At 40.2% G+C, this 12821-nt stretch overlaps 2 protein-coding genes across 2 annotated transcripts; both read left to right on the forward strand.

Moving 5' to 3' along the window:
* Positions 1-206: 206 nt before the first annotated feature.
* LOC124414785 (spliceosome-associated protein CWC27 homolog) lies at positions 207-3312 on the forward strand. The gene is made up of 8 exons (XM_046895863.1): positions 207-339; positions 648-857; positions 1003-1203; positions 1404-1543; positions 1632-1886; positions 1959-2132; positions 2234-2421; positions 2484-3312. The coding sequence occupies exons 1-8, from the start codon at positions 298-300 to the stop codon at positions 2810-2812; spliced, it is 1539 nt and encodes a 512-aa protein (XP_046751819.1). The 5' UTR covers positions 207-297; the 3' UTR covers positions 2813-3312.
* Positions 3313-4725: 1413 nt separating this feature from the next.
* LOC124414690 lies at positions 4726-10508 on the forward strand. The gene is made up of 7 exons (XM_046895711.1): positions 4726-5217; positions 7873-8090; positions 8179-8360; positions 8457-8598; positions 8734-9453; positions 9532-9761; positions 9854-10508. The coding sequence occupies exons 1-7, from the start codon at positions 5184-5186 to the stop codon at positions 10179-10181; spliced, it is 1854 nt and encodes a 617-aa protein (XP_046751667.1). The 5' UTR covers positions 4726-5183; the 3' UTR covers positions 10182-10508.
* Positions 10509-12821: the final 2313 nt, after the last annotated feature.

Below are 12821 nucleotides of genomic sequence, written 5' to 3' on the forward strand. Positions count from 1 at the left end.
CAATAAGTTCTACGTACGGTTTGTCTGCCTAGAGCGTTTCAAACTTGATTGAAGGAATCTTTTGTACCGACGTAACAGCTGAGGCCTGTTAAGGGGCTAATTTTGATTATGAGTCTAATACTTACCAACGGATGGTAGTGTAGACAATTTAGTCGCCGGCCAATGAATGAGCTTTCAATGAGCTCACCCGTTTCCATACGGAAATAATGGAAATATGAAAAGTCGATAAACTACCAGGACCAGCAGGACCCAACAGTTTTCAAATATTTCTGCAAATGTTAAAGATATTCGACCACTATGAGTAACATATACATACAAGAGCCGCCTACGACAGGGAAGGTATGAAGTTAAATAACTTTACAAGCTTGCGAAAAGAATAGAGCAATATAATCTTTGCGCGGTACAACTTAACCTCCAATTCGCACGGATTTACTGTTGTGATTGTCGCCGAGAATAAGGATTAGCAATTGTACAACACGTTTTAAGTTGGTTTATTAAAAGTAATCGTCAAATTTTACGAGTCATTTCTTACGAGCAACAGTTTTATTATGCATGAAGTGCGCTTTATCTCATCATTAACTTTATATGAGTAATGGATGTTGAGGCCTTACTTATACCAGGTAAACTGAATATTAAAATTTTTCAAGGTGATACTGAAGACGACTGTTGGCGAAATAGACTTAGAATTATGGACCAAGGAAGCACCAAAAGCTTGTAGAAACTTCATACAGCTTTGTTTGGAAGGTTATTACGATGGTACCATTTTTCACAGAGTTGAAAAAGGTTTTATTATACAAGGTGGTGATCCCACTGGAACTGGGGAGGGTGGCGAGAGTATATACAATGGTCCTTTCAAGGTGAGGCACTATTTGGAAAGTTGTTTTAAACTGATGTGTCGTTACTCAATTACCGTTGAGTATTTTCAATCGAATAGAAATACGCATAAAATATATATATGGTACTTACGTATAAGTTGAAGAATTTTTTGTTTATTCATTACAGGATGAATTTCATAGCAGATTACGTTTTTGCCGGAGAGGCTTGCTTGCTATGGCCAATTCAGGAAAAGACGATAACGGTTCTCAGTTTTTTTTCACACTGGCAGCAACACCTGAATTGCAGAATAAACACACGATATTTGGTAAAGTTACAGGAGAGACAATTTACAACATGCTCAAACTTGAGGACGCGTTGGTCGATGAGGTACTGGGAATTTTTTCATCATCATATTCCCATATGGAAGTTGAGAATTTTTGGTACGTTTAGTAGTTCCTTTTAAAGTATCCATCTTTGAAGTATAAGATGCAGGAATTGAAAAAAATTTGTCATCTTTAACGTACCAAATGTGACATTCATTCTCATGACTTTTCTAAACTTTTATAATCATGCGATTTTCATTTCAGAACGATCGTCCCTTGTATCCACAAAAAATTGTTAAAACAGAGGTTTTGAATAATCCGTTTACCGACATCGAGCCTCGAGTTGAACCCAAACAAGTTGGGGCGGAAAGGCTGAAAAAGAAAGAGAAAAAATCTGGCGTGAAGTACTAATCTTTTTTACACAATTCTAGAAGAAGTTTACCTTGTCAGCACTATTAACATTTTGGTCGTGTTGAAACCTTGTAATTGCAGAAACTTCAAACTTCTATCTTTTGGAGAGGAAGCAGAGGAAGATGAAGAGGAGTCTGTTGTCTTGAGCAAACAATTTAGTAGCAAAGGAAAATCAGCTCATGATAATTTGGCCGATCCTAAGCTAAGTTCAGAGCCTGCTATAGACAATGGCGAACCACCGAGTAAAAAGACAAAAGGAGATGAGGATAGCGACTCGGACAGTGCAACTGAAGAAAAATCACCCGAGGAGATTGCCAATCTGAGTAAAGAAAAGCAGTGAGTAATGTTTATTTTTCGAATTCTTCTACAAGCTAATGATTTTTTAACTGTGGGACTTTACTCTCCTAGAGCTATGAGAGAAAGGATAAAAAATAAGTTAAAAGACACTAAAAGTATATCAGAGAATAAGAAATCAAAAGATCCGAAGGTCGCTGAAGTCCACGACATCGACAATGATGGTGAGCCCGAAGAAGAAGCTTATTACCTGGGTAAAGATCGTTTTGAAGAACGAAAGAAAAAAGCGTATGTAACGAAGATGATATACTTTTTCAATTTTGAAGTAGATAAATTGGCTGCTGGTGTCTATTTTTACCGTTCAAATTAATCTTATTATTGCCTTTTAGCGAGGAGATACGAAAAGAAATCCGAGACTTGAAACGCGACGTCAGAAGTGATAAAAAAGCAAAAGAAGAGGAAGCCAAGATACAGGTGGAGAAAGAACAAGAGAAGGAAAAGAAATCTAGCGTTTTAAGGGAATACATAGAAACCCAGGAGAAGTATAAGGAGGCTAAATCGAAATTGCCGAAGAAAGGTAATCCTTACTCGGAAAGTATACTTCCAATACAGTGTTTTCACTTTTCTGCATTCTTACAGGCGCATCCCGAGAAAATTTCACTCTGCAGCTTTTGCAAAAGTTTCGAAGCAAGCTGCAAAGCGCTAAGGAACAGGTTGAGGAGTCGAGTGAAGACACGGAACAAAAGAAAAAATCCGATAACGAAGACGATGACGGATTCGACAACGAAAAATGGATGGCGCACACTTTACGGTTCGAGGAAAAAACGCCAGTTTTGGCTAAAGATGCCAGTACAAAGGCCGACGATTGGTTCGAGATTTATGATCCGAGAAATCCATTGAACAAAAGAAGACGCGGTGAGAAAACACCAAAATTGAAAGACGGTGAACACTCTCGGCACAAACAATAACTATGTATAAAACTCTAATGAACCGTATAGACTTTCACAAAAAGTGTCGTCTTCAAATCTAAAAACTAGTTTCCAGTGTTCTAAATTATAAATTCCAAAATTATTACAAATCGAATAAGCATTATTTGCATTTGATGCAAATCTAATTCAACACTCGCAAATTCGGACACAATTTAAACCCAGGAATTAATTACAAATTACAGATCGCGTTCGCTAAATGTAATATTATCTTTATTTACATCCGTATTTACGGTACAAGCAACTTGCAGTGTACATAATATCGCTACTAGTTCCCGTTAACGCAAATATTTAGTTTTAATGCAGGTAAAGCGTTATATCATTGAAATTATTCTGGTGGAAATATTCGTATCGAGTATCGATTAGCAATGTTTGCACTTATAACAAGATAATAATCAAACGATGTACAAATGATATATTCTAGTTACGATCATGTATCAATAACTCTTTAATTAATCTAAAGAATAAAGTAATTCTTTTTTCTAGAGATACATTTCATGTCAGATACCACACCTGTTTCCCCCCTTGCGCGATTCATTGTCAAATATTTCTAAATAATTTTTTGACAACTAGTCTGTAGATTTATTCTAATTGCAAATGAACATTCATTTGGTTTTGGTACTTAGGTCAGTAGTTCGACTGGTCAAGAGTCACATGAAGATTATATGCGACTCTAATATAATGTTGTTACGTTATATAAATGTTCTTAAAAGAATATAAACACCCAGAAATGATGAAAAACAGCGTGGGAAACGTCGCACGCGTACGATAAGAAAAGATTACATAATTCTGCGATGACTTGACGGCTCAGAATTATACGTGAAGTCGTAAAAGAGATTTAATGTAAAAGAGAATTATCAGGTTGACGATATTTTCAGTTTTGTCATTCTTGTTGTCATTATTACTGTTACTTTCGTTGTTTTTATTAATATCATTGCTATATTTTGAATAGCCGACGATATTGCCATGTAACTGTACCATTTTGATCTGACAATTAAAGAGTAAATCTACTATCGCCGGACAACCGATTGTATAGCGAAATAAGATAGCTGTAGATGCTTAATTTATTAACGTCCCATAAAATGCCTGACACCTTACATACGCAGTAAAATTTATTCACTTGGATTTGCGTAATTATTGCAATTGGGCGTAATTGTGTTTGCGAAGCGTTTTGACGCGTGCCATAATACATATAATCCGTCTCCAATTCAACTAGAGAAAAAAAAAAAAAGGAAATGTAATCAGCAAAAAATTTGTAGTTACGCCGGTGGTATATATAACATATAAAGGGAAAGCAGTCGTAGCGATTGTGAAAAAATAAGCGTTAACTATATGCGGATTATCCGTTATATCAACGTTATTACAACGCACGCGTGTAAGGAATACACATGATGCTATCCTATCGTAATCTATATAGACGCTTGAAAATTGATAAGGGAAAACGACTAGTAATAAGTTTGCGCGGGATAGAGCGTCAGTCGGCTAAGAGACAGCATTCGGTGAAAATCTAATTCTTATATAACTTCCTGCCACATTTACACAGACGCACGCGCATATGCACAAACTTGTAGAGAGACGATAAAATCGCGTAGAGCGTAACAATTATCAGCGCACGCTCGCTGTCAGATAATTCGTCAGTTTGTATTTAACCCGTTTCGCTGGACCATCTAGTACCAGATTGTAGTATTTTTATATTTTATTATATAATAACCGAGAACAGCCGAAGCATTTATTTATCCATAATTGATATTATTACTGACTAATACGGTCACTCGTTGACTGATGTATTCAATGTTTAGACGTACATTTATATTATAGTTTTGTATTACTTTATAACGGTTTAGTTATTTACAACTGACTCATCGCACGATTCACACACGTGAAAGCGATCTATTCTGAAAACGATAAATATTTTCTATATATATAATCAAATGCGCGGGCCAGAACAATACATGCGCGGAAATCTATAGTGCAAGGATTTCCTTGGAAATCAGTCGATGTATAGGAGAGCAATAAAAGAAAAAAAACAGTATTGAAAATCCCACTGAAAATAAAGTGATTTTGAGTTTTTATCACTGCCAGTCGGTATTGTAATTGTTAATGTGAATTACAAAATGTGTCGTGAGTGAATTTACCGACTGCGACGCTACAACTGTACATGGTATAAGTTTAAAATGTAATACGGATGGATTAAAACTGAGGAAAATCATTTGAGAACTTGTTGCATTTATCGATCGATGAAGAAGAAGTGAAAACTATTATCAACAACGCTGGGCTTCATAATATTTTCGTCTCGTTTTCGGGGTAGCAGCTGGAGTGGGGCTTGAATTATTGGCGAATATTTATAAACTAAATGGCAAGTGTTCCACTCAAAGCAGACTTCCTTGGTACGTATGTTGAGACTATATCACCGCGTTAAACTTACATTGTTAATGGTGTAACATTTCTCTAAATATCAATAAACTAAACCACGCTTCGGTTATTCGTTTCGCTGAAAATCTTGACTATCTTGACTAATTACATGTCAGTATTGGGCAATGATTGATACACGTGTGGCTGCGACTAATCGTGGAATATAATTCGACGAATTGGCGCCGATATTGCGGATACATCGGTAGGTAAACATATTCGTAAGATTCTCCAGATATTTTGGGGTCTGTGTGACACGTGCGTGTGGTAATCACATGCGTTATTTAACATATCATTACCGAAAGCCTGTCGACTATACATATTCAATCACGTCTCTCGAGAATGCTCACGGATTTCCCGCCAAATTTAACAGAAACGAAATAAATTTTAGAGTCCAACTCGCTTGTGTTATTTTTTCGAACCTAACTCTGGTTTTCAATCATTTATATATATCGTATAATGCGTAAAAATTATACAAACTGGGAAGCACGTACTTTCGAAAACAGAAATACCATTTTTCATAAACGTATGATTTCTATCTTATTACTGCAGTATTGTACAATATATCGCGATTGTTACAAAAGTAAATGTTTTTCAAACTGTATTTTTCTGAGACATCTTATTTGACCAATGCTTCTGTAAACACGGATCTTGCGGCTTGCGTAGTCATTGTAAATAAAGTTATCTCCGCCATTTCATTTCAGAGTGGGTCATCGGGATCGATGTTTAAAGTTTAAGCTTTTGTTCTCGAGGGCTGTAAGCGGATTGACGGACTTGAACACGGTGCGTCATTTGTAAAATAGTTTATAGGTATACCTGTGTGCTAGTCTGTATAACACAAGAAAGTAATCATCTAATGTCACTCGTGATTGACATAGGCAAACCCACCCTTTCTTTGGTATAACGAAAGTGATCGATGCTTATGTACTTACGATTAGTGGGATTAAAGTCCATGCCGAACCTGGCAGCAGATTATTCGTATATATTGCCATATGCCGGCACTCTCTTCATGAACCGATTAGAAATTTTTTCCGAAGCAAACTTGAAATTTGAAAGATGTCACGGAAAAAAGACTTCGCAAGTCGCTAACTTCTTTTAGTCGTTTTAAGAGGGTGGGTGGGGTAGATGAAGCGAGATTAAATCAATCAAAGTAGCCACAAGAAACTGCCAACTGTAAAATTTTTCAAGTTTTCATGACTTCTGCTAGATCTTTCGAAAAATATATCATGTAGTGGTATTTCACCACCCTCTAAAAATTATGAGGATTGAACTTTCACTAAAAGATGAAAAGTTAGTCTGAAACGAGATATTTCTCGGACTAGTACACCAATTTTCAGCTAAGGATATTAAAATCGTAGACATTAACATCAATTTTAAAAGTCGGGAACAATTTATTTGCATGAACGGTGAAAAGTGTAGTGGAAAACTAAGTCAACAAGTTATATACATAAACTAGACTCTAAACGCGTGCGTAGGAAGTCTTGAGCTGTCGTAACGTTGATTTTCGCATTGTTTTGAAAACCGCTAAGATTTACAACTTGATTACGACCAATTACCATAAAATTTTAAGATACTTGATATAGGGCGGGTGGTACTATATAGCTTGATGTACGATATAGGCTGGCGGCAATAAGAAAACTGAAATCGCATTACTTTGCCTGTAGATAAGATACGCTCGGAATTAAACGGGATTATTTATAATTCACGATTACAGACGATGAAATTTCCCTGGAAAAATATGCACGTTTTAGGTCGTACAGAGGTACAAATCATTATGGTATAGAGTAGTTGTGGTGAATCGAGATGGGGAGAATTTAAAGATGTCAGGAGCAAATATCCCTTCGTCCAAATCACCTACGTGGTCGTATTACAACGTATAATTTTCCACTAGTGAAACGAGCTGGTATCTCACAATCAGTGACACGTTTGTTGCTAAATTAACTTCTGCAAAGTCTGTCGGTGATCGTTATGGTATAGTTGATAAGTAGATTGAGATTACTTAGTTTTAACTTATCTGAAGAAGTGAAGTGTTTTATCGCGAGACATCGGAAGATTGTTTATGCATAGAACTACACCACTTGTTACTGATTACACTGTTGATCAGAGATATTATAGACTTGCTGATTTACGGATTGATATAATGATACTACAGAGAAAAACTCGACAATTATCTACTGTATTCACGATACACTAGTACACCCTTGCAATTCATATAACATTAGAAAATTCTCGAATCTCGGTGTATCCAACATCATTATAACATGTAATATGTAGTTCAATCTTAAGGATTAGAATGAAAATCTCGACTGCGCATTACAATCGAGGCCTACCGATTGGGTTTGTAAAACATACATATTTGTCCTCCACACTTCGCCATAGTAAACGCAAAGTAATCGCATTATAGTGATGCGGATGTGTATCTTTTAAATAATGTCTATCATTGTTATAGCTCGATCAGAGGAACTTCACTTATTTCATGTGTTTCAAATGAAAGGCCATTATCTATTCTCATTCGGATAATTCAATCGATTTTATTCTTGGTTCAGAGTTTTAAGCACGCCTGAACGCTGGAAAATCATAATCGCCTTAATCAGTCAACTTGAACTCTACAACTTACCTTCAATCTTTCGCAGAGGAAGGTGTGCGACCCAGGGATTGGGAGCCCCGGCGACGATCCTTCAAGATCCCCTTCAGGTTGTTTCGTCTCTGTGTCCTGGGGACGTTTTTGCCCGCGTTACTGGTCACTGGTCCGATTTACTTGCGCTATCACGTATATTCGGATCAGCTTTATCCCTTGGCTGCGTCTGACCAACGGTTAATCGATGGAAAAGTGTCGACAACTTGGTGCCAGGTTAGTTAAAAATAAATCCTGAAAAAAAAGAAACAGAAATTTAACATCTTTTAACTTAACGTCGGTGCGTGTCTACTTTTTTTCACAGACGCAGTTGGTGAAAGTAAATGGAACATTCAATGCTTACCTGCTGGACCAGCAGCCAGAGATCAAGGAGGAAACGGTACCCGTGGCGATGACGAGGCACCTGGTCCTCGAGGACGACATGAAGGAGTACTGGGGCTTTTATCTGCTCCGAGGCAGTAGCGTCACAGTCTCAACCTGTGTAAGGTAGTCTGATTTTCTTTCAAGATTACACAACAACCACATGAATATGGGGGGTTCACTAGTGACCGTACTTTGAGTTGTGATTTTGTGCTGTGACAGATGGCCAGGTGCTTCGTTGACGATTATTCGGGGTCACAAGCACCTTCACGAGTGCGCGTTCATTGGTGATGACAGTAGTGAGGAACTCGAAGAACTCTTTGAGATCGCCCAAGAACAGGGACTCCTAAATCTGACCCTGCCTGTAAGCTTTATTCATTTTTTCTGTCATGGATAAAAGTCTTTCAAGTCGAGTATAATGTACACCGTGAAAGGTACTTGTAGAACCTCAAGCATGAGGGAGAACAATCCAAAAACATTAACCTTCTTTCACTCGTAGGATGGGCCCAGCAATGAACCTGAAAAGATGAAGAGGGCGCGAGCCGGGGTCAAGTTTCACGATGAAAGTAGAATCCCGGGCGTTAATCATACCTTACCTGCATCCAGTGGCGTGCAGCAATTGTCGAGCCACGAGCTGGACTCCAAGCAAATGCGGAATATCCTCACCCAACTCTTCGCGAAGACTCTATCAACGAAGAATAAGCAGAAGGAGACGCCACATCACCACTACGAAGGAACGTACAGAGAGGTCTCGAACATCGACCGACCACCGACTGGGATTCCCGAGGACTATATGAATCTGTTCAATAGCGATGATGAACTCCTGGCGACTCAGAGCTACGCGGAGCAGACGCAGACGATGCCGGTTCCGCGGATACCCACGACGGAAAGAGAGACCGACGAGGAGATCCCGAACACGACGACTGACACACGACTCGACTCGGGCGAAGTATTCAAGGACGTGCTTGCAAAGCTTAGATCTCTCGGACCCAGGGGCAAAACCGTGCTCAAGGATCTAATGGCGGAGATCGGACCGGAGAGAGACGCGACGTCTGAGGGGCTCCGGAGGATGGTTAACGACGCTATTGAGGACGATGGGAATGTCTTGAGTGCAGAGGAGCGTAGAAGAAGGAGAAGAAGAAGGGAAATCATACTTTCCTCCCCGCTCAATGCTGAACTTAACGAGGACGACGCGGAAGGAGATGCCGCCATCGAGGAGGTAGGTGACGTGAGAATTGCCTCCACCTTATTAACGGAAATTGATGTTGTGAATTAATTGATCGATTGAATAACGAAGGGGATGTTGAACCCGGACGGCATAGCCGAGGATCGTGGCACCGTGAACGAAACAACTATGAACGATAGAAGCAACAGCGAGTTCTGGAGTTCGTTCAGCAGCTCCGAGGAGCGTCTTCTGGAGTGCAATGGGCTGATTTTGAATCTTCCACTAACGCCTCACCGTCACTGTACCCCGAAGTTCGAGGGTGACCACGTCGCCGCTTCTTTGTCCAACACCGTGACTTACAGGTTTGGCACGAATGAAAATTTTTTCTAATTTTCCGGAGTCGTTTCACTCACTGTCATTTAATGACGCAATGCATTGTACATTGGTATTTCAGGGTACCGACGAACGGTTACTACTTCTTTGTCTTCAATTCCGAGAATGAGATCCAGCCGAACTTTATAAGGATACGATTCGAGCTGCAGAAAACTTCGTACGACACGTCGAATCCGATGCAGTCCTGCAAGAACAGCACCGGCGCCTGTTCGCTGCCCTTGAGTTTCTTCAGCAGCCAGAAGGCGGTCCTGGAATTACCATTGACCGGAAATGACTCCCAGTGGAACGAGGAGTACGTAGTGGTGTCGACTTGCGAGCCGAGGACGGCTATCTACGTGATTTGCATAGTGTTAGTGCCTATCCTAGTTCTCGTATTCGCCTTTCATTGAACGCCGAAGAGTCTAAGCTCTTGATGGGAAACTTCCGGCTGTGTCTTCTAGGCGAAAAGAATTTCTACTTCGGAAAATAGAGAACTCTCGATGGTTTAGCAGTGGAAGGTGATAGTGCAAGGCGTTTAGAATGAAGGTTCGGTAGTTCAACAAATGATCTCTATACTGCAGCCGAAGAAGAATGTCAATTAGCGGAAAAATTGTTTATATATTTGTGCATTCAGGGACAGATATAATTAAATATTGTAATTTTATATATTATCGTACTGTGGTTCTGAGCCGCAGTTGAACCCGTGTACCCAATAAGTGATGCTGCGTTGTGATATTGATTAATAAGTACATATATATGTATATACTTACCGTTACTAATTTTTTACACGATATAATTAAACCAGGGTTAACTCTTTTGAAATTGGAGCGACTTCATTCACCATCTACTTTCCACTCGACGCTTTTCAGCGTCTTAAAAACTAATCCTCCGTCGTGTCCTCGCGTTTAATCCCGTGGATTAATTTTTCATGCTCCCATTCGCATCGGTGATAATACATTGACCCCGTGGCAAGGGCGGCGGGGGACGTGGGCGGAGTGAGTTTCTTATCAGCACCGAACACTCCCAGCTTACCCTCCTCCCAACCTTCCCGGACCGAGGGCTGTAGATTTTTCATCTCCGCTATTTTCCTTCTGCGGTCGATAACTTCGGCATGCTGAAAAATTCACCATCCACATGTGGTGAGGGACCGTTGAAAATAAGTCGCATATGTGCGGAAATTGTGCATTATGTATACAAAGATCAGTTATCCAGAATGTGGCGAACGACGAATTTAACAAACGACACAAAGTATTGTAGCAAGTATTTTCCCAAGAAAAGTGTTCCATTCGTTCATCCCATATCACGTAATAGATTTGCCAGAGAGAGAGAGAGAGAGAGAGAGACTAACCGGCGCATAGGTAACGAAATTAGCAGAAATTGGTCGAGAGAGTAGGGCGAGTAGCTATAAGGTGCGTGTTGCTAGGTGTCGCTGGCTGCCCGAGGGCGATAAGGGAAATTGATTTAACCCCCGATGCTACCCGGTATTATTGTAGGTGCCGCGTGGCGTGGTGGTGGTGGAGGTGGTGGTGGTTGACGTTCATGGGACACTGCGCGATTCTAGCTGGAGGCACGCCTCTCCTGCCTTTTGGCACACCCTCTCTAATCTCTGATCTCTATACCCACCCTCGTGCACAACAAATACGAGTGCAGCACGTAACACACGAGTGTGGGTGTCGCGAGGCAACACCTCTTCACCGTGCTAATTCAATCGCGGCGCCATTCTGAACTCCTCGATAACATAGGGTCCTCTGTTATAATGGGCCCATAAGTTACTCGTAGTTCATACCGCCTAATTTCGACATTCATGATCAGTGGGGTTCCGAATTTAAAACTGCTGACCAATTGATTCAATGCGTATCACTCAACCATTTCCGGAGGATATAGCTTCGTCTTGTAATGAAAATCCTAGTTCTCTACCAATTGAATTGAATATACTGACTTGAGTGCCGTCATGGCAGTCCGTACTCAATACTCATTCAGTCCAATGGTGCGAAGTCCTTGGAAGTAGTATGAAAACGATTCAGTTCAATCATACAGAATTTTGACCGGGTACCTTCCACGTTCATCGGATATTCTTTTGGCCTAGGTCGAAATGCTTTTGACTAATCGTTGGATCATATAAGTATGAAAATTGATTCAACGGCACGTCCCAACTAAACCGCAGGGCGACCAGTGTAACAGACCTGTGGGAAACCGCTATACCAGCGCCCCTTTCTTGTCGCGTGCCCCTTAGACCGGTTTTCGCGTTACGTACATTCGTAGAGTTGGAAAAGTGGATATTAAAAGTGTAACGCTGAAGCTTATCGCTTTTCACGTTTTAGAGTTTCAACTAGACGAAATTGCGACGAAGTAGGCGAGGTATCATAATGGAAGTAATATTGCAGAAGTATTTCTGTATACCCTTTGTCGAAACCCGAAGGATCATAATGGTTACGGTACGATTAAGGGCCAGGAATTGACGGGGTATTTTATTCGCCTCTTTATCCTGCGCCACAAATTCATGAGGATATTATTATACGTTTTTTAGGCACGTGTCAGAATCGAGGGGCGCCGAGCCTAGCATGCGGTGTAGACGGAATCGGGCGCGAATTACATCAAAGCTTTACGAAATTGAGGGTAATTTGTCCCTATCCATAGTCGTCGAACGATATAGATACGGTTTATCACCGACAATTTTCCGTTTCGAAGTCGTTACCACTGGTGGCTTTGGCCAGTAACACAACAATTGTCAGCTGAGCGTGTTGCAGAAAAATTCAATTCCGATAACACAAATGAAGTCCCGTGTCATACAAGTCGGATATTGGCTCTTTCATATTGCAGGAATTTTCCCTGTTAGATTGAAAAGCCCAAAAATGAGGTCACTCTCGTTTTCCCGCAACCGAAACGTTTCTTGGACTCCATGGACAGGCAGCAGACGCGCTATTCCAATTGGAATAGTCCAGACTCTCTTAATCTTAGCCAGATTTATTCAACGGACGATCAGGTGCCTAATACGTACATACACAAAATAATTATAGCAAATCATATGTTTTTACGGCATGGGCATCGAA

Source organism: Diprion similis, chromosome 2, assembly GCF_021155765.1.
Source record: "Diprion similis isolate iyDipSimi1 chromosome 2, iyDipSimi1.1, whole genome shotgun sequence".
NCBI classification, from domain to species: Eukaryota; Metazoa; Arthropoda; class Insecta; order Hymenoptera; family Diprionidae; genus Diprion; species Diprion similis.